We start from the raw sequence: 23,815 nt of genomic DNA on the forward strand, positions 1-23,815 counted from the left end.
TTAATAATAAGGAAATGACACTGGAGGGTAACGTTCTGTTGATTTTGTCACCTAGCAACAGAAAAATCAATACACAAATTGATCAATCGCAAATCATTCTTTGTACATACAGACGTAAAGAACTGACTTACGCATGCAAGTCTAGTAAACTTTACCTTTGACTAATGATAGAAATAAGCGTTCCATTCCCATGATAAAGTCGTCAATGATTTTTAAATCAAAATTGACGTACATTATATATATTAAATAATGTTATATTGTACACACTACTATCTTGAAGTGAGCCACCTACAGATTGTGTTGGTTTAAATTACAATCTTTAATCTAACATCTTTAATTTTAATCTTTGTCAAACATGCGGCGAATATAAGGTAAAATTATAATTGTAGACACTAGCGCAATCTGTCACTTGCTCACACAACAACTACGTTCTTAAAAAAAAAAAATTACAGCTGGTTTATATAGGTATATCTACTTCAGTATTCAAAAGTATAATAGTTTCAACCGATTGACAAATTTTCAAATCGATGCTACCTAACTGAAATTGAATGTCTATAAGAATGATTTAACTATAAGAGCTTCTACTGTGCGACACGTTGGTAAAACACTTATGACTTTCATTTAACCTAAATAATGAGATTAGATTAATGAGTATATTCTAGCTTGTCTGGAAGCTATATAGTTGGTGAAGAATGAATCAGTGAGTGAGTGAGAGCTTTGATTGTTATATGCTTGTATAATTATTTAATTTATTACAAGTTTTTTTAAATTTCATATTTATTTGAAGGTAACATTATTTTTGCCGAAAAAATAGTCATATTTAGACTTGAATTATGGCTATCTAGCCTCTAACCGCGGCATTATTACACTGTTGAATATCATTTGTGATTGGTGCGATTTGAACTCGTAAACCCGCGGCTTCAGTCCACCCAGCGTGGACCAATACATAGGTGGTTTACATACCACTAGACCAGCTCACTCACCTGAAACAGAGGCCAATAGACTAATAAATCATCCAAATCTGAAGACAGTAGTGACTGATTGAAAATGTTTGTATATATGCTTATACAAATTTTGATCTATGTTTTTTTTAAGCTTTATTTGTTTTTAATGGTTTTTTAATGAGGAGATCGCAAAATATGAGGTTTAATTGCGTACATGACTTACTTACTCAACTTACTTACTTATTCAATTTATTAAGTAAGCACTAAACTTAAAAAAAGAAGTTCACAGAATGTTTTTTAAAGCTAAATAAATTGACATTTCATCCTTTTCTTTTTTTATTGGTTAAACATTATTCATTTTATTTCAACTAACTTATTTCACAACCTGGAAGAAGAATTGTAGAGGCTTGCGATTTTATCATGATTTCTCAAACATATTTAAGATTGTAAAATAAACTTACTTATAAATTCTATAAAAAAAATTGCTGAAGCCTTAAGAATTTAATAGGATGCAAAGCCTTAGCAGTGAGTGTCAATCAAAAAGCTTTATCGGTGCTTTCGTATAGTTAAGATTGTGAGAGTAGTGAACTATTGATCTGTGAAATACCAGTTACTTAACCACTATAATTACTTAATTAGTTACACTATAGCCCCAACTTACGAAAAACTATTCTAAAATTTACTACCAGAGCATAAAACGTAAAAGAAATACTGAATGGAAATTAACTAAAAAAACTTTAAGTACCTTACGGTATATACAGTGTTTTTGAATTCTACATAAACGATTTTGGGAATCTTTCCTGGTTCAAAATCATCGTTATTTAACAGTGTGAAAGTGCCTACTTAATCCAAGCTCCAAGGGGTCAACTGGAGTCAACTGTTTTCAATACGTATGTGTTGCAGATGTACTAATGAATATCTCTATCAGTCGAGGATCTTTGTTCTACCAATATAAATTAAATGAAAAATGTCTTTATTTAGGAGGCAAAGTTAGGACTTGTAAGGCCTTTCTACCACTTAAACTCTAAAACATAAATAAATAAAACTTATTCACCTATATAAGTAAATTTAAATAATCTTAAGTGCTACATTAAATAAGTAAACATGAAGAAATTAAATTTAGTAGGTAGTCAAAAAAATCCCATTCACAAAAGCCGCCAACAACCTCTTACACCAGTGCCAGAGACTCACTCATGCCTGCTGCCATAGCCGTCTCTAGTAATAAGGCCGCGGCCTTCGATGTGGCAACGCCGCGACTCATCCCCGCCCTGGTCCAACTCCGGGTATTGCCGCCAGCGTTAAAACGTGCAACATTTCGCCAAAACTGCGCTTATTCACGTTTAAAGCTATGAAAATGTAGCCAGATCAATAGATTAATTTTTAGCATGAAATGCCGCTTACCATTTTTCAGATTGTATTACGAAATCTATATAATTAATACGCTACATGAAACTTTGTCGGTTGAACTCCTCCGCCATTTCTTAGCCGATTTTATCCATTGACGTCTCATTGGAAAGAGCGTGTCGCGTAGATTTGCAAACTGGCCTTACATTTTTGAAAAAGTCCCTTGGGCTCTGCCCCAGTGGCTTTGAAAGTTCCCATGTTATCCTTATGAAGAACATAATTGTTTACATTTTGATCAGCTGTTATTTATTTTTCAATCCAATGAAACGCACGGAGTACATTTATTTACTATTTGAGTTTGTGTAAACATAACCCCCAAGACAGATCGGGTTAGTATGGTTGTATCTTAAATTTTCGTATTTATCGTTGTTTTGTGTCGCTATGACGGATCGTGTTAGCATGATTGTAACTTAAATTTGTGAATTTATCGTTGTTTTGTGTAGCTATAATATGTTTATTTGTTGTTTTTTTTTATTTAAATGCCTCCGACTACGAAACATAGACAGGAGCGATCGTGATAACGACCGCAGCTACAGAACGGTGGCGTAAATAGGCTGAACTCATCTCAGTCAGCACCTGACCCTGGACAATCTCAACTATTAGGTTACAAATGCGCCCTAACACTACCCCAAAACGAGAACGAAATTTTCGTTCTCAATTGGCCCTCTATCAATGACCTGTGTTGCCTGTATATATATAGAGACATTTTGAGAAGGAGAAAACCGGCCGGAATGCTTTAGGTTTATCAATAACGAAGATAAACATGGACAACCTTATATGGCTATAAGTCAGGAAATGTTTGTAGAAAACATGGTTAAAAAGGGGGTTAAAAAGCAATATCAGGTTATGAAATATGATACTATATTTACAGGAAATGTTGATTACTGTTACATACATCGTGAGTATGTACGGCCTCATACGCTTTGTATTTATGGAGATGAGTTACACACCGGTAATATTTGAGTTGACTCTTTTAAACTCATTGTAAATATGACTGATGCTATTCGTTTTGAAATAACTCCTGTAATGCTTTGCAATTGCTCGAATTCAAGCAACATGTACACTAGTACTAATTAATACATGTTTATATAAACGTATATCCACCACTCAATCCCAACCCTGAATATATGTTGCGCATAATGCACAAGCGATATACATTTGTGATAAAAACGTAACCATTTTGGAACCTAATGAGTTATGAAAATATATACTTTTACAAATAGGCCTAGGTTCCCTTAAAATTCTTTTTAATTTTATTATGAACTGGCCGTCTATTTGTCGAAAACTCGACCAAAAATATGTAATATTCAGACTTATCTATTAACCCAAGGTGTAAATTTAAAAATTTTATTGGCATTTCTTTTATTTGATTTGATATTCTGTTAATTTCTTTGTAATTTTGTCACCAGCATGACAGCCCATGTTATTTTTTTGTCTATTTACATTTATAAAGGGATTCTGCACATCTAAAGGAAAATATCTTTCTAATAGTATGCGTATATTTTCTCTGCTTTACACACAAGCTGAGAAAAAAGGTTTTAAACACGCTTGCTTATTAATATATGGGTGATATTCTAATTTCAAACTTAGTTTCGAGATATGCAAAGTTGTTTTATATTACAACATTTTGTCATTGAATGTTAATGCAGAACTGTACTAAGGTAGAAGAAATATTGCTACACCTCTGACTAAATGCATAGGAAATGTATGCAATACATGTATAATGAAATGTACAAAACACAACTGCGCAAGACTTTGAAAACATCTTGCCTATTTAAAATATTTTAAATTATCTGTATCAATAGTGTATTGATTTTTCATTTTGATAATACATAAGAGGTACAAAAACTGTTTGTTCATACTATTACTATTAATATTTTAGTTTTACATTTTTTATCCAATATGTTTTACTTTAGTTTTAATAAAGTAGGAAATGTGTATTTTCTTAATCAGAACGTGGTACTTGATTAAGTTTAAATTTAGGCTATAGCTCTAATCCACTCATCTTGATGCGGACCTTCTAAAGAGAAGTGAAATAATTGTATATACTCCTCAGTTTTAATGCTTTTAGGTGGTTACTTTTACACCCCGGCAGAACACATATGAGGCATAACACACTGTCACTACCAATACCATACTGTCTCTAATTGTGTAAAACAAACAGGTTAATCACCGGTGATGCGCCGTCTATCTGTGCAAACTAATGGCGGGAGCCGGCTGGACTATGCCTCGGATGCGACGTTGCCAGATTTCGCTCGCCGCGGCCTTATACTAGAGATGGCTATGCTGCTGCTCAATATAATAGATTTAATCTCTGACCCAAACCTCGCACGCTTTTCTATGGATTTGATATGGTCAGGAAGAGAATTCCACATTCGAATTGCAGATTTGTTGAAAACTGTTGACCGGTGAATTGGCGAGGAAAAAAGGTGAGAGCCTGTACGAGTGGCACGGGTGCTGATGTCAGAAATAAAATGGAAGTTGTCTGATAAATAATTGGGAATTATACTATTGATAATGGAGTGTAGAAGACGGAGGGTGTGAAATTCCCGAAGTTCATTTAACTTCATCAATGAAAGCAGGTTGAAATAGGGAGTTACATATGGTCATATCGCCTAAGGCCAAACATGAATCTGATACAGGAATTCTGCGCTCACGGAAGTCTACTAGAAACTTCATTAGTCATGTAATTTGATCACCACATCAATTACAAGTGGAATTCGCTTGGTCAGACCAATTCAAATGTTTGTTCATTATGAGTCCTAAGTTTTTTAACTTTTTCGCAGTAGGTGAGATCCTTTACTTCAAAGTTAAGTCGTGGTGCAGTGAGTAAGTTAATGTTAGTCATTAGCCTGAGGTAGCCAACAGCCATTGCTTGTGTTTTGTCAATGTTGAGTTTAAGTCCGTTGTTTGTGGCCCAGTGAGTTGTCGATTCAATGTCAATGTTCATGAGTCGTACAGCAATATCCATCTCGTCTACATTGAAGTGGGAGTAAATCTGTACGTCGTCAGCATACAGATGGTAGTGTGAGTTAGTGATATGTTCTATGATGTCATTGATGTAAATTGAGAACAGTAGTGAGCCAAGAACAGATCCTTGAGGAACACCTCTAGTAATCTGCTTCCAGGTAGAACGTTTGTCACCGACTTTGACACACTGCCAACGATCAGATAAATAAGACTCAATCCAGTCAACACAGTTGTCAGAGAAACCAGCCAAGTGCAGTTAGGGAGCAAAAGAGGATGGTATACGCAGTCAAGCGCCTTAGCAAAGTCAAAGGGGGTTAAACTTGTGGCCTGTCTATTATCCATTGAACGGCGTATGTCATCTTTAATTTTCAACAAAGCAGTGGTTGTGCTATATTTAGTGCGAAACCCAGATTGAAAATCTGATATAATGTTGTTCTCTTCCAAAGAAAAAAAAAAACAAAAAAAAAATAGAGAATTTATCATGCACTATTCTTTTAAGGCATTTAGAAGAGTAGGAAGAATGCTGATTGGTCTATAGTCAGAAGGGGTATTGGGAGATGAAATTAGATTATATATGGAGCAAGCATATTAATCCAATACTTTCCAAAGTCAGTGCTCCATCTGGTTAACGTAAATGGGATGCATACTTGCAGCATCCAAAGTCGATGCTTCATCTGTTTCTCGTAAGTGACATCTCTACTTGCAGTATCCAAAGTAAATAGTATATTTGGTTCACATGAATGGAATATATTTTTGCAGTATCAAAGGCAATAGTACGTCTGGTTCATGTAAATGAAATGTCTACTTTTAGTATCCAAACCCAATGCTGCATTTGGTTTACGTAAAATAATTATCAACTTGCCGTATCCAAACTCAATGGTACATTTGGTACTCAATGGTTCATGTAATGAATTGTCTCCTTGCAGTATCAAAAGACAACGATATATTTTGTTTACATTAATGGAATGGCTATTTAGAGTATCTAAAGTCAATGGTATATTTTGTTCACATAAATAAGACACCTATTTGCAGTATTTAAATTCAATAGTACGGCTGGTTCACTTAAACAGAATTGTCTACTTACAGAATCACAACTCAACAATACGTTTGGTATCAATGGTTAACTTAAATGAATTGTCTCCTTGCAGTACCAAAAGTCAATTATATACGGTTTACATTAATGGAATGGCTATTTAGAGTATCTAAAGTCAATTACCTGATTCCGGCGACCCTAATTATTAGTTAGACATTTTTTGTTAAAATTCCAACTTTACTCGTTACTCAACTACATAAACTCGATTGTTCTTCTCTCTTGTTCTGTATTAATTTGAAATGTGGTAGTTTATGCGATTCGTTGACTAACACATGTTATGTATATTCTGTTGTCCTATTCATTAATCTAGCCAATGTTCATTTTCATAAAATTTTATTTCACGGAGGGGAAATCCTTAAATCCGATTTGGATAATTTCAGATTAATAACTTTCCATAGTTGGTTATTATGGCTGTTTTCCAAAATTTCATGCGGATCACTTCAGAAGTTCAGGAGGAGTATTTGAAAAAAAGCAGTTAGTAGTTAAGTATAAAAGCTTTGCTCACTCCGATCAAAAAATATTTAAATTGCCAATGATAATTTGTAAAATACCAACCATCGGAAATGACAGTAGCACAAGTGCTCCGCTGCCCCCCTTTGTACAGTGTACAACACTGTCAATAACAAACTATATACCATTGAGGTGAATGCTTCTTATTCTACAAACTCAGTACAATGTTTGGTATATTTTTAACAGGAACCATCCAAAGTCTGTTTACATCAGTCGTACTCGTAAATAAAATGCAAAGTCTTTATCAAAAGGTCAAATGTGATACAATGCTATCTGAGGAACAAAGTACAAGTAAAGCTAGACAACAGTTTTCAGTTCAGGAGGTATAGTTGACCAAGATGGGTTCGAGAATTGTGTGTTTGTGTCTCATGGTGTTTTTTGTAGATAAGTCGAGGACCCAGCCTGTAAACAACACTACAACAGGTAAACATTCAAGTTATTTTACTAAAGTTAACGTATTACCAGTTACGTATTAGGAGGCAACGTATTGGGCCTACGTATGCCAGTGCTACTTATACTTGAATAGATACAACTTCAGTATCGGCGTGGTGTGGAGGGGTAGCGAGCAGTGGGGAGACTACTGTTGCGGTGTTGCCGCGTTGTCGCGGACGGCCTACGACTGCAGTGAGCGGGAACTGCCCAACTAACTTCAACACAGAATATGCGCGCCAGCGGACTTTTCAACAACGCAAACGCACGCAACGTTACTATTACGACTTACGAACCCGTATTAAAAATTCCGTACATTAACCACAAGTTCCCGTGACTGGCTGCGTAAAGCAGATCCCTGGCCAACTTTGGTGTAAGGTGATGGTCTCACTGGCCGAACGCGAGGACGCCCTCGTTTATTAACACTAGCGCCTCCTCTTCTTTCCATCACAATTAATATGATAACACAACGTAATATGAAACAACAGATTTAACACGATATTACACCATGTAATTCCCAAAACCACTCACGACAACAACACTGGACGCAGACAACGCAACGGCACTACTGAGAGTTCCTGCCCTCTGGCCCTCGGGCATATACTGTATATATCTGTAAACATCTGTTGTAAACATCATTACTCATATCATCTTTGTTATGATGAGTGGGTGGTCGCGTCATTTGTTTCGGTGCAGTCTCGTGTCTTCGCCTACAGAGTTCTGTTTTGATTTGTCCATTGCTTGCCTATGTAAAAACTACAGCTGAGTTGAGCAAACAGGCAAAGGACATATTTCCCTTTTTAAAAGAAAAAGTTACGCATAAACTCAAAATTTCGCGAAATCCTACTAATATTATAAATGAGAAAGTTTGGATGTATGGATGTATGGATGTATGGATGTATGTTTGTGACAAGTGAACGCGAAAAATACTGGTCGGATTGGGCTGAAATTTGGCATGATGATAGCTCACATTCCCGATTAACATATAGGCATATTCTTATTTCAAAAATCCTTTCGGGCTCCGCCCCAGTGGCTCTGGAGTTTCCCATGTTAACCTTATGAGAAATGGAATTATTGAATCTTAACAGCTGTTTCAATTAAACAAGTTGGTTCTGTTCTATGATGTTCAATAGCATTAAAGTCAAAAGGATTACCAACAGGGTGCAGCACTATTATTTCTTTTACATTTATGACAACAGCTAATTTGCAACCTAAAGGTGAGTGAGCGTAGCGAACAAACTTCAACCTAGAGGCGAGTTAGCTTAGCGAACGAGCTAACCTGAAGGCAAGTGAGCGCAGCGAACGAGCTCCAACCTAAAGGGGAGTGAGCGTAGCGAACGAGCTCCAACCTATAGGTGAGTGAGCGTAGCGAACAAACTTCAACCAGGACGTGATTGAGCCATGCGAACGAGATAATCTTGAAAATTAAGAAGTTAAACGGGGCAAAGCCCGCGGGTTACAGCTAGTAATATATATAAAGCACTATAATTCTTAGTATATTTGGAATTGAGAAATAATTGAAAAAATCATAAAAAAGATTAATTGGTTTCACTTTAAAATGTATTACACACGGTTTTTGTTTTTTAGACATAAACCTTAATTTTGTAATTTTATCTTTTTTGCGCAGTAATATCACTATGCCTTAAATCTTTAAACATGTATAAATATTACTATCACGATATTACTATATTGAAAACAAGCTGGGAGTAGTTTTGATAGGTTATCTCTACATAGGCCTAATCATTATTTTATTTTCTAGCTAGGTTTGATGATGCAACATGATGAAGAATATAGTTCAGCACACGAGCAAAAAGTGGCTTTTGAGGCTCTAGTGATAGAATATACTATTCCAACATCAAAATGTTTGTTTTGGAGCTTAGGAGACTGAACTCTCGCGGACAGTATACTGTTTTACTCGAAGTAGTCACTGTCATCTATCATAACACTGGAGGAACTGCACATGTGCGTGCGTGCGTGGAGTTGCTGTGCGATATGGCAACAGCGCCTGTTGCTATGGAAACCGCGTCAGGCTCTCCTCGCTCTTATTGGTCTGGTAGACAACCTGGCAGTTCTCCCTCTTACTTGAACGTCAGATAGCCCCACCACGCCGATACTGAAGTTGTATCTATTCAACTATAGTAAAATGTATTGAGGCACCGACAGAGTATACTTACTGATATAAGTTACTGGTATCCGTCGGATACACCTACTGTTTAGCCTAGCTAAACTGAAAGGACAAGTTATTGTAATCTGGAGCTTGTTTTTATGTCACCCTGGATACCTCGGTATCTGAATCAAGAGAGGAAATTTAAATATTGTAACTGGATTATGTTTTAGGCCTAATTAACAACAAGTAGCGAGGGACCGAGCCATGGCTCGGTACAGTTCATTTCGATTGTAAAATCGATACAAAGGAAACTCATTTTTTACAACAAATTTTGGCTTTTATTATTCAAGTTGTAGAATAATTTGTTATTATTTACGAAAAAGTTGTTTTCATGTACTTTCATCTTATATGTCACAAGGGGTACCTTGAAATTTAAAAATGTTTACTTAAGGGTAAGGGGGAAAAGGGGATGAATGGGAAATTAACGTTGAATTTACAGCAATTGTGGCCTCTACGTTAGTAGCTGATTCCCGCAAAATGCATATTTTTATCCTTTGTATCTTTACAAAAATAAAGAAGCAAGCTAAATAATCTAAAAATAAAAAGGTTTTTATAATACCACGTTTTAAACGCACAAAAATGTAGACACAACTATTTAAAAAAGGGGAGGGAATAAATACTTGTAAGATTTAAAACGAAAAACGTGGGGCGCATGCAATAGCTAATATACAATTATCATATCCTATTACATTGTTATTTATTGCATGCGCATAACGTTTTTCGTTTAAATTTCTCACAAGTATATTCTTCACTTATTTATATATTATTTTGTATTTTTTAAAGTTCGTTTATAAACGTAATATTAAAAAAAACTTTTTCTTTTATCAATTTGTTTTAATTTTTTTAGTCTTTAATGTGGAAATATATTTAATCTATTTTTTATGGCTTATACATAACCAAACCTTTTTAACTTTAATCACATATTGTTGCTACTATTCTAATAATCATAAAACTTTAGAATCTCTCGGGAGCAGAACCTTTACCTCTTAATTTCTGCTCTTCGAATAAATTGTCAAACTAAAGTAACAGCTGACTTTAATTTATATATTTACATTAATCAAAATGTAAACATAAAAAATAGTTAAGATTTGAAAGTTGCCATTGTTTTATGTTATTGATGTTGACGCGAGTTGTTAAAAAAAGCATATGTTGTAATATGAAAAACGCTCAAGCATAAAGACAAATTTTATTTCATTTCATTTGATTTCATATTGCATTGTCATCCATTTGTAAACATTGTTTCAAGTTTTAGTCTCTAGCTCATCGAAAAGTTGGTTTTAAATCTATTGCAAAGTTTTTACCGAACAGACAAGAAAGCGAGCTAATAAACACATGGCTAATAATCATAGAAGTTATAAGCTAATAAAGTTATAAGCTAATAAACACTAAGATTTCTCATAGCTTAGATTAAGAATTGATGCAATTTGACTCTTCCAATTGCAATCGTGACTTTGTCAACTTTCTCAAAAAAGCAAAGCCAGTGAAAAAAGAGTTCCGCCTTCAACCAATAGATATCCGATCTTTGCTATCAATTGTTAAGTCATTAAAAACCTCCCGATCTGAGGATATGTTTGGTCTTTCATATAATGTAGTTAAGGAAATAATCCCTTTCATTTTAGAACCACTAGCCTATCTTATAAACTTGTCAATTTCTTCATGTATATTCCCACATTGCCTAAAATTTTCTAAAACACATCCAATTCACAAAAAGGGAGATAGAACAGTTATTGATAATTTTAGACCCATTTCTATAGTTCCAATTTTTTCAAAGATAATTGAAACGCATATTAAATTTCAGCTTTACAACCATCTCGAAAAGAACGAAATTCTAAGTCCAGCTCAATTCGGTTTCAGACCTGGTTTGTCAACAATAAAGGCAGTTGACAAATTGATTTCCAAGGGTTTTAAGTCTTTCGAAGACAACAATTATCGAAACGTAGCCTTAATGGACCTTAAGATTTAAAACGATGTGATACAACATCAAGCTATTAGTTATTCATCATACTATAAGCTATATTATATAAGCTATACTATAAGCTATATTTATTGTATTGTTAGCTTTCGATAGTACATCACACCAAATTATTTTGGAAAAACTGAAATACTATGGGATCCAGAACAATGAGCTACACTTGTTCAAATCATATCTATGTGGGAGATTCCAACAAGTGGTTGTAGGGCGGGACTCTTCTGGGTTTTTGGAAACTCTAGCTGGAGTCCCTCAAGGGTCAGTGTTGGGGCCTATTTTGTTTTTATTAATGATTAATGACTTACCTAGTAACATATCTTGCCAATCACTCTTATATGCCGATGACACAACTTTCTTTTCCTCAAATAGTAGTTTTACTGAGTCTGAAGTAACTATAAACAACGCAATCATAATCTCTTCTAATTGGTTTAATGCAAACTTTCTTAATTTAAATCATCAGAAAACTGAACGAATTTGCTTTTCGCTAAAACACTTAGAAGGTTTAAATATCCCGTCTTCAGTGAAACTCTTAGGCATACATTTGGATACAAAGCTTACGTGGCAACGCCATGCTACGCATGTTGTGTCTAAGATCTCCCGAGTCTGCTTTTTGTTAAGACGACTTAAGAGTTGCGTATCGGATAGTATGCTCATTACATCTTATTACAGTTTCTTCCACTCCCATCTTCTATATGGAAACATTCTGTGGGGTAATAGTGCTGGAGCCAAGAAGGTTTTCAAGTGGCAGAAAAAAGCACTAAGAATAATGTTTGATATTCCTCGCAGAACGACCAGCAAACCTCTCTTTATCAAACACAGAATAATGACTCTGCCATGTATATTCATTTTTCAAAATTTGCTATATGTTAAAGAAAATCTTTCATCATTTCCAAAACGTAACGAATTTCACAGTTATAATAGAGCATGTAACCAGCTAGATATTCCGATTGTAAGATTATCAAAATCAACCAATAGCCACAAATTCCTCCAAATACACCTCTTTAATTAATAAGCTACCTGTATTGTTTCAAGAGCTTGATTTTAATAAATTTAAAGACATATTGGCTGATTGGCTTCTTGACAGAAGCTTTCATTCACTGGAAGATTTTTTTGGATGCCAAATATCTAATATATAGTTTCTGTTTTTTATCCTGTTTTAACTTATTTTCTATCACTACAAAATACCTAATTCATAGAAAAATTGTATATATTCTGACGTTGTCTATTGTACTTTTGTATTTAACAACAGTAAAGATATTCTTATTCTTCTTATTCTTATTCTTATTCTTAAGAGTTTGTTTTCCCTGTTTGACCTGCAAGTGTTTATTTTTATGTCTATTTTTTATAGTTTTGAATGTCGAAATTTTTGTGTACTGACACAGTAGTATTTCCCTGGTGGAGATGTTCGACAAGCCTAGACACCTACTGTTATTTTATTCCTTGTTAAATTTATTTTTTGTATTTTTTTATTCTTTGTTAACTTTATTTATTGTTATATTATTTATTGTTATTGGGGATTGAATTTATTGTTCAGTTTTTTGTTTTCTCACAACCAAATTTATTCATCTATATAATTACTAGGCGTTGGCATGTATAAATAAATATAAGTTTGATAACGCACCTATTCCAAATATTATCAAAAGTATCAAATGTTTTGTGTAATAATAAATATATATATATACATATATATATATATATATATATATATATATATATGTATATGTGTGCGTATGTATGCATCTATGTTTTAGGAGAAGAGTGCATCTCAAATGATGAGTGCATTTCAGGGAAGATATGCATAGCTAAAAAATGCACAGATCCATGTGACGGAGTGTGTGGGCTGAACACAATATGTTTGGTACTAGAAGGAGCTCCTGTGTGTTCCTGTAAAGCTGACTACGAAGGAGACCCGTTTGCGGAATGTAAGCCAGGTATGTGGAACTAGATGTACAAGGTTATGCTCTTTGGGGTTGTATATCGAACAGGAAGGAAGTCGAAAGTACACAACGCTAGGAAAAAAAACAGGTCAAATACAATAATTAAAATTATATAGTTTATTTTATTAATCCAATTTTCATAGCTAATGAATTTAGCTAATTGAGTATAGCTAGTGAACTCAATGCCCAGAACTTTGCTGTTACCTTACAAGTCCTAACGTTCACAAACTTAAATAAACAATCTTCTGGATGCTGCAGTTTTAACCCATTGGGTTTTACAGAAAATCTTACTATATGTTTTAGGATGAAAATATTAATATATGTACTTGGTAGTTTGAGTAGGTAATTTACTCATAAAGAGGTAATTTACGTCTTATTGGTTTTTATAGGAAACATCACAAAAATGTCAATAACTTTACGAACGTAATTTTTACAGCATTGGGAGTTGTGTAATTTCTTTCAGGGTTAGGCTAAATGACCCATATTAAATTTCAGTTTAAACTGTTAGGGTTTTTTTTTGTAAAAATCAGATTGTTGTTTATTTTACAAGGTTTTATTTCAAAACCCACAATCGCTAAAATCAAAACTGAAAAAAACTTAAACACCTGGAGGTACTATGAATTAGTAAAACTCGGACCACAGGCGTAGTCTTTAACTCTGTAAAAATCCCCCTCCCCACACACACAAACCCATGCACAACTTTTAAAACCACTTTTTTGGGTTTGGGGGACCCATAATATATAATCTCATAGCTTTTGAGAAAGAGAAATACTTCTTCTTTATGTGTCGGAGTATAAAGTAAAGGGAGATGGGAGGTTTAAAAAAAAAATAACCCTTTTACAATACGAAAACACTGTTCGTTCCATCGTAGCTTCGTTCATTCTTATCTTTTAATGCCTCTGGTCAAATTCTTTGTTACATACACACATTTTACATTACACTTTATATTACATACCGTGTTTAAGATATGTTGTCTATATTTATAGGAAATGCAGAATGCACGGACGACTCCATGTGTACAACAGATAAGTCCTGTATTGGTCACAAGTGTGTAGACCCTTGTCTGGACTATTGTGGGCTCAATACCGTGTGTAGAGTGGTCAACCATCGACCAGTGTGTGCCTGCCTCAAAGGGTTCTTCCTCACTCTAGACAAAGGGTGCAAACCCAAGTGTAAGAAAATATTTGTACTGCTGAAATCTAACTTTAAAGATTGCAATGGATTTACACTGTAGGATATTAGATATTACTAGATTGTAGGAGGGATGTGTTTTGAAAATTTTCTGAGGTGTTTTCGGTGGGGAGGAGATTGAAATGAGTTTACGCACACTGGGAGGCTCAATATTCTTTTAGCAGTGCCAGACCCCCGCTGGCACAATGTCCCCGTATTACCGGCTAAAAAACCTCACCTCCTAGGACACTTGCCTAGAACTTTTTATAAAAATTACTTGTGGCTAGGCCTTTTTAATTATGCCATTAGGACTTTTCTTCTTATTTTCTTCCAAAGGCTAAGGCCAATGGAGATCGACTTTCTTTGCCCCAAGTATGACCTCGGAACAGTTCCAGGTGCCCTTCCCCCGGAGCATAGCTCCAACGTTGTTGTTAGAAGTGATACCTACGACAATATCAGAGATCAAACAGGTCCGGTGGATATACCACTTTGTCACAAAAGGTGTGTTCGGCCATGTCCGTGATGCCGGGACAGGACAGACAGTCCGAGTTGGCGGTCTTTCCCATTCCGTGCAAGGAAGTCCGGAAGTTCCCGTGACCTGAAAGAAAATCTGGGTCAAAAAATTCCCGACCTTACAATGTTTCCATTTCACCAGTGGTCCATGGGATGACCCAAGGGAATGAGCCTGGCGGGGTCAACTCGACGTCTCATTTGCACTACTAGTGGTTGAAACTGCGGCCGTGCTCTTCTCTGGCACCAGTCTCTCTGCTTACTTCTCCTGCGGTAGATCGCTTGTCACTTCTTCGCAAGGTGGAAGATTGGAAATACACTTGCAATCACTGGAACTGTAGATTCGGAGATCTTGCGGTAAGCAGAAGAAACTCGCATCATTATTCCGAATTTTAGCTCTGCCTCTTTGACGTTTCTTATTGCCATTAGAGTACCGCGGTAGTGACATCGTCGGCCTAGCCAACGAAGGTGGTCTCATCGGGCATTTCAAGTCTTCAGACTGTCGTAAAACAAGTTTCAGGGATCAGGTCCTAGGGTCAATCCTTGTGCAGCCTCAGAAATGATGGATATCCGAAGCTAACCTTCGAAGGTGTCAAAAAGGAAGACGGTCCGAAAGGTAGGGCTCTACATATTTTGTAGAAGGTAATGAGAAGGCGGAACGTATGCTTAAGTGCCCGCAGCATATTGTTCTACCTGACAGAGTTGAACGCATTCTTAATTTTAAATATTTTGTAAGCAAACTTGATAAATGTTGAAATAATAATCAACCAACATGCACAAAACTTTTCTTTGAGTAGAGAAAGATAAGAGACGTAATCTACGGCAGGAATAGGCGTGATAATGGTGAGCTTTAGTCACATTCTGTATAGCTTTTACCGTTACATTTTTCCTTATGCTGTTAAATAGATTCTGGTATACTAGTCCAACAGAACGTGGTGAATGGTTCCAAAATCATTCGTTTATTGGATTGTTCTTATTATTGGATTGTTCTATGTTTTCACATTGATGCTGGTATGTAAGAGCAAAAATTGTTGGATGGCTTCAACCCTGCAACAGTTCTAGTGTTGTATTGTAATGTAGGATCCTATAGAATGGCGATCCAACATATATTGGATAGCTCTTACAGCTGTATATTTGTAATATTTTTGTGTCACAGGGATTCCGGAATGTCAGACTCATTCTCATTGTCCGGAGGATCGCTCATGTCGTCTGCAGAAGTGTGTAGATCCTTGTGAAGACGGAGTGTGTGGCAATAACACAGAATGTCACGTCAAGAACCACTACCCTGTGTGTTCATGTAAAGTTGGTTACATAGGAGATGCCTACAATGAATGTGTAACGTACTGTGAGTATAATAAAATTGCTTGACTCAACGATTGTCTATTGAAGATATACAGATCATCATCACTGAAGCGTTTTTACTTAATATTGTCCACTAAAGGCCGGTAACACTTATAATTCGTCATCTCACGAGATAAGCGAACAGATTTTCTAGATACTTTCACGGACAAACAACTTGAAACAGTTTCACCTTACTACGTTCACCCTACGAGATAGGTTTTGTTTTTGGCCAAGGAAAAGGTAATTAACTATAAAGGTTCAAAATAAAACTTGTTAAGATCCTGAAACCAAAAGTTGGTGAAAAATGCCTGTTTGGGTTCATTATTCCTATGCAATAATTTCGCCACAATTATGAAAGATGATTATGATGACCCTACGGTGAAAGATTTTGCCACGATCGCAGGACACGATGGTGATATCTTTCGCAATCAGCTGTTTAGGGTTTTGTCCGGACCGCAGGAGACGATAACGAGTCTTGACGTTGGCGGCGATGTTCAATATTTTGTCTCGATCGAGGAGAAAATGATAATATCTTGGCGCTTCCAGGGATTCCCACGATTTTGTCGTGATAGCGAGAGAAGATGACGATGTCATGATGATATCTTGGTGCACGCGAGAGATGCTCCCCTTTCCGCTGCGATCGCGGGATACTATTATGTCTATGCGGTCGTGGAAGATGTTCTCAACATTAGAGGATCAATCGAAAACAATTTTATGGTTAGTTCTTACTGGCTAGTGTGGAGGGTTATTATTATTAACCATTAGTTCCTTTTCATTTTAACCCGGTTTTAACCAACAAACGATCTATTGGAAAATAAATTCTTGCCCAAAGTACATTTTCCCCAAAACATTTTCAACAATAACTAAGGTTTAAAGGTTTATTGCGGACATTTTCCATCACGATGGTAAAAACAATACACAACGTTTCGGGATCTGAAATTTGATCCCGTCCTCAGGTGAAAAAAACTTAACTATCACTTTACAACTAACAATACACAAACGCCCAACCTAAGTTGGAATACACTGCAGAGGGTAGCAGTAAAAAAAAAAACATTCTGAGTTGAGCAGAATATTGTTAAGTCACTTTATTCAGTCGCATGATCCTGCTTTCTCAAAATAAAGGTAATGAATTAGATGATTAACACTTGTTGGGTTAACTAAGTTACGAGGGATCATGCAAGAATTTGGCAGTATGGAAATTTTCTGGCAAGAGTGTAGGCTAGGTCTTACATTATTACAATGTTATGGCCAGAGGGTTAAAGTAATTTTGTCCGAGAGGGGGCTTGAACTTCCACTGTTGCAGATGAAATTAACACGTCAGTTTGGTCGATACAGTTTTAATTGGCAGGTGTTCAGAGTTATAGTTTAGCTTTAAACTTGTAGGCTCAATCATGTTTACAGATGTAGCCCACTGATTTATATGTTGTACTATTATATTTTTAATTTTATTTTTATTATTTATAAGAGTCATAATCTGTGCACTCCATTGCAATTTGTAGGTTTTATTTACAAGAAATTACAGTAACTTTATTTAAATTATAAACGCAGGGTTATAAAACCCCAACTGAGTCATTGTACCTTATAAAAACGTGGTAGGCTTTTAATAGTCACGAATTTTAGATCACATTATTCGGTTATAGCAGTTTCAATTCAATGACCCATGTCAGATTAGCTTAGTCTGGAAGATTCGATCAAAGCAAGAGTTACAGTCAATTATCGAATTTCCCATATAGGGAATAAGCTATTTCGTAGTTTTAGATCGAAATAACTTAAATTGAAAGTTGGTGAGGTTGTTGCAGGTTCAACTGACTATAAGGAAAACATACAAAAACCAATTCAAGAAAGAAAAACCTTCATACGTGTTAATGAAATGGTCAGTATATTAACACTGGTAATCTCTAAAAATAAAAAAGTGCTTTTGAGATTTTCATAAACTTTTAACTTCACTTTATAGCATAAAAACTTTTGGTACTTTCCTGTTAAAGGGAACTGTTATTTTATCTATTAATTAAACTATTTTAATTAAATAATCATTTCTAAACAAGATAGTGTTTATTCTACAAATTCATAACATAACATAAAAATCAACAACTAGAGATCAGCTGGTTATAGAAATACCAACATCTCCCTCTTTAACTTTTAAATGGACGAATGAATCTTCCATTGCGTCTAAATAGTCTTCCTTCAATTGCTACAATGTAAGTTCTCAACCCATCCACAGTTACTATTACGCCAGGCGTCCACGGTTCTGCTTTCATGTCTGGTCTCTTCTGTATTAATACCTTTTGCCCAACTTTAAGTGGGTCCAATGCATGAGTGCCTTTATCATAGTGCTTCTTGTATTTTTCTTGTTTTTCCTTCAACTTGTCTGTGACTCCTATGTGTATCTTTGGATTTAGTTTCATCTCTGTTACTGGCAAACGAGTCTTTGTTGATCTTGACATTAATAACTGCACAGGACTTGCACCTAAGTCAGCCAGTGGTGTATTTCTCAACTCTAATAGAGCTGCTTGAAAGTCTTCTTTACTTTCTTTTACTTTCTTTAACATTCTCTTAGCAATTTTAACCGCTGATTCTGCCTTACCATGGGATTGGTGATTATGCGGTGAAGAAACAACAATTTTGAACATCCAAGTCTGGGCAAAAAGCTTGAAGTCTTGGCTAACTAGTTGGGTACCACTGTCAGAAACAACAACGTCTGGTATTCCGTAGCGAGCAAATTGCTCTTTACAAAACTGAATCAGGCCTTCTGTTTTCAGTGAATTCACTTTCTTTAGTTCAAAAAATGATGAAAAATAATCCGTCATTATAAGAAAGTGGTCACTGCCCAGCTGGAAGAAGTCAATTCCAACTCTTTGCCATGCTCTAGTTGGAGTATTATGTAAGGGTTCGGATTTCTGAGCTGGAGCATACTTTTTGCAAGGCCAACATGTTTCAACAGTTCTTTGGACATCTCCAGCCATTCCCGGCCAAAATAACACCTCTCTTGCTCTTCTTAAACATGATTCAACTCCTTGGTGAGAAGAATGTAAAATTTTAAGCATGGCAGGTCTCAAAGAACGTGGAACTACGATACAGTCTCCTTTTATTACGATTCCATCTATCGCTGATAGTTCATCTCTAACACTCCAGTATTTAAGGTCTTGAGGAACATGAGTACGTTTATCAGGCCACCCTTTTTTAATTGTGTCCACAAGATTATTCATTACAGGGCATTTGCTTGACTCTTCTTTTATCTCCTTAATCCTCTCATCGGTAATATTAATGTTATCTAAATCATTAATGTTCTCTAACTCTGCTTGGAAGATTAGGTCGTCAACTGTTTCTCTGCCGGTTATTTTAAGAGGTGATCTGGACAGAAAATCTGCTACATGCATTGATGTGCCTGGCTTGTATTGTACACAAAAGCTGTATTTTTGAAGTCGTAAAAGCATCCTTTGCAGTCTCTTAGGAGCTGAAATCAAGGGCTTCTTGAATATTGTCTCCAAGGGCTTGTGATCAGATTCAACTACAATATCTCTATGTCCCATCAAATACTGTTCAAAGCGTTCAAGTCCAAACACAATAGCTAGACACTCTTTTTCAATTTGTGCGTAGGCAACTTCAGTCTTAGTTAATGATCTTGAAGCATAGGCAACGGGCTTACCTTGCTGCATGAGACAAGCCCCTAGGCCATATTGACTAGCATCACATTGCACAACACAACTCTGTGTCTGGTCAAAGTACTTTAATGTTGGAGCTTTTTGAACCATCTTGAGCAACTTTTGAAAAGCATCTTTCTGTGGGCTGTCCCATACCCACTCACTATCATCTTTCAGCAAATTTCTAATCGGTGTTGCTACTTCTGATAGCCTTGGTAGAAACTTTGATAGGTACACAACGTATCCTAAGAATCTCTTGACTTCTTCTTTTGAAGTAGGAGCTGAAAGTTTGCTTATAGCTTCTACTTTGCTAGGATCAGGACACAACCCATCTGCTGTAATAAGATGTCCCATGTATGGAATTTTTTCTACACCTATTTTACACTTATTCTTGTTGAACTTTAACCCTTTAAGCTGAGCTTGTTGCAAAAGGGCATTCAGCTTCTTGTCATGGTCAATCTTAGCTTCTTGAACTGTGTTTCCTTTTCCAAATACCATAACATCATCAGCTATTGCCACAACCCCTTCAAGACCTTCAAGGTTTTCGTGAACTCTTCGTTGAAACTCTTCAGGAGCATTAGCAACACCAAATGGTAGTCTAGTCCAACGAAATCTGCCTTTGGGGGTCCAAAACGTGGTTAGTTCGCTAGATTCCTCATTTAGCTTTACATGCCAAAACCCATCCTTAAGGTCCAGAACACTAAAGAACTTTGCTCCATGTAGCTGTGGAGCTATTTCCTCGATAGTTGGTGCTTGATAATGAGACATTTTAATGGCTTTATTAAGGTGAAAAGGATCTATACAAAGCCGTATCTTGTTAGGTTTCTTCACTACTACTAAACTACTGACCCAATCAGTAGGCTCTGTTACCTTGATGATGACTCCGAGCTGTTCAAGTCTATCTAATTCAGCACATATTTCTTTTTTCAACGCTAGAGGATGTCGCCTGGGTGCTGCTATTGAAGGTGGTACCGACGGGTCAGTTCTTATGCTGCAAAGACCTTCAAAACTACCTAATCCTTCAAATACGGTAGGAAATTTATCAAATATCGTATATTGATGTGTGGCCGTTTGGTTAGATGCTGTGAGAGCCTGGAAAACCTCTTCATCTGTTGAAATCAAGCCTAGTCGAAGAAAATCTGCTGCTCCTATAAGAGGATTTCTCTCAGACTTCAGAATTTCAAATTTTAAATCAAAAATATTCTTTTTGAATTTAGTTTTAAGCAGAATGCTGCCTAGTGAGTTTTGGGATGACCCGCCATAGAAACACAAAGTAGTGGAGCTACTGTTAAGTTTAGGATTTTCATCGTCCAGAATAGTTTTTAGATCTCGTAGCCCCATAACGTTACAAGTTGCACCTGAGTCAAGCTGGAACTTTCTGAGCTTTTTGTTGACCATCATTTTTACAAAAAGTCGTTTTTTGTACTGGATGTCGTTAAGTTCCATTACTTCCTCTTCACTTTGGCTATCTTGATTAGCTTCACTCTCATTATCTTGGACCAAATTAACTTTACCGGAACTTCGGCACACGCTGCTGAAATGGTTCTTCCTTCTACAATTGCTGCAAACTTTACCAAACGCAGGGCAGTTTTTTGCTCCCTTGATATGGTTTTTACCACAAAAACGACAGGTCCATTTGTTATTTAAGTGTCTACTCTTTGCTTGAAATGTACTCTTTGCTTGAAATGCCGCCTCTTCTGATTTCACTGTCATTTTTGTAACAAACCTTTCAGTTGTTTCATGATGCATACATATTTCTATAGCTTCATCAAGTTTTAGGTCTTTTCTACGCAAAAGTGTCCTTTTTAATTCAGTATTGGTTATGCCTACAACAAGTTGGTCACAAATTACAGTATCTTCAAGGCCTATCTTGCCCAGATTTGCTAAAGAATCAATATCACACAATCGTATTTGCTCTTTTAAACGACCTATAAAGTCTGTAGTTGCATCATCAGTCTTTTGAACGATGCCATTAAAAATGAATCTCTCATACAAAGGATTGTTTGTCCCTAAAAAATACTTATCCAAAGCTTCAATTACCTGATCCAGGGTTAATTCATTGGAGCCCAGTATTTTTTCAATCAAACATAGTCCATCGCGGCCAATTACAGTTGAAAACATGGCCATCTTCAGTTTAGGTGTACTTAACCTTGTACCACCTAATGCTCCTGCTTCAGCTAAAATCAAATAGTTCTTCCATTGTTTCTTGAACACTTCCCAGTTTTCTCTTACTCGCGTTGGGTTACTTAAGTCCAGTGGATTCGGTACTACTGACACCATGTTATTTTATCTATTAATTAAATTATTTTAATTAAATAATCATTTCTAAACAAGATAGTGTTTATTCTACAAATTTATAACATAACATAAAAATCAACAACTAGAGATCAGCTGGTTATAGCAATACCAACAGGAACATTCATTATTATCGATGATTTTTTCTCGATATATCGATTTTAACAAATTGAAACATATCAGCTGACAACTACGATAAATATTGTTCAGTTTCAACAAACAATAATGAAATAAAACTGTTATAAAAAAATAACCTAACATAACTAACCAAACTTGCTGTGTAACATTTAAAAATTCCGTGTTTAACTTGCCTATTCCGTTATCAAACCGATATACCGATATTAATGAACGAGATGTCAGCTGACAACTACGACTAAAGTTGTTCAGTATCAAAAAACAATTAAAAAATATCATATTTAAATGAAACTATCTAAACTAACCTTACCTAACCAACCAAACTTGCTGTAATATTTCTAAATCCCGTTTTATATTACTTAGGCCTACATGCCTTTTCTGATATCAAACGAAATTTTGAAATGGCAGCCCTACAGCAAGTTTGGTTATTTATGTTAGGTTAGTTTAGAACAGTTTTACTTATTTCTGGATGCACATAATATACTATTTTTGCCTAAACAAGATGTCAATTTGTAATTTAAATGTGTTTGAAGATATTAAAACAGAAGGCATGGATCGTAAAGGAAAACAAAAATATCGATATATATATCGACAGAGATCAGATCGATAATAATGAATGTTCCCTTTAACAGGAAAGTACCGTCGCTTTATATTAATCATCTTTCTATTAACTGTATAACACACAGCAATTTGCAAAATAGGAAGTAATATGTTCTGGATTTGTAATTGCACCGTAATTACTTTCAAGACGTAAATTGGGCAGAGTTGTATTCATAAAATTTCTTTATTTACAATGTAAGTCTTTAAGATTAAGTATGATTTGAGAAAATACAAGACAATATTTTGAAGCTAACCAACCAGTAAGTAGGTGAATGTCCATTTATGTGTTACAGAAACAATGGTGGGACGCTCTTAGACACTGCATTGATCACGGAATGAAACTAGCGACAATCGAAAATGATGACGAGTGGAACAGTTTAGTTGAAACTTTTGGCAGTAAGTAGATTTTTAAACACATTACATTAAATGATTGAACAAACATGACATTTAATATCTACAGTATAAATATCTATCCAATTGTGAAAACTTAATTTTTTCCTCCCCTTATACTCGTACTCTACATTGTATAAATGTGTTATGCATAGTTTATGAAAATTGTATTCTATGAATACTTACTGCACTATATAACCTTAGTATACCTCATGCACAAAAAAATTCCTTTTCAAAGTGGTATGTGCATCTGTAGCTTCATAACTACAGACTACACCTGTTGTGGCCAGATTTTGGTTAAATTTGGTAT

The 23,815-nt window shown here is 35.6% G+C and overlaps 1 protein-coding gene across 2 annotated transcripts in view; it reads left to right on the forward strand.

The window, feature by feature from the left end:
• LOC128982006 (vascular endothelial growth factor receptor 1-like) overlaps window positions 1-23,815 on the forward strand; it is a 137,284-nt gene that overhangs the window by 110,803 nt on the left and 2,666 nt on the right. The window contains exons 12-14 of one of the 2 annotated variants that reach the window (XM_054401038.1): window positions 16,260-16,448; window positions 18,244-18,317; window positions 23,409-23,511. In XM_054401038.1, coding sequence (XP_054257013.1) covers window positions 16,260-16,448; window positions 18,244-18,317; window positions 23,409-23,511 — 366 coding nt within the window. The remainder of the gene's footprint in view (window positions 1-16,259; window positions 16,449-18,243; window positions 18,318-23,408; window positions 23,512-23,815) is intronic. The other variant, XM_054401039.1, reaches the window with a different exon arrangement.

This window comes from Macrosteles quadrilineatus, unplaced genomic scaffold, assembly GCF_028750875.1.
Source record: "Macrosteles quadrilineatus isolate MER2022 unplaced genomic scaffold, UCM_ALF_1.0 Scaffold_77__1_contigs__length_550361, whole genome shotgun sequence".
In the NCBI taxonomy this organism is placed as follows: Eukaryota; Metazoa; Arthropoda; class Insecta; order Hemiptera; family Cicadellidae; genus Macrosteles; species Macrosteles quadrilineatus.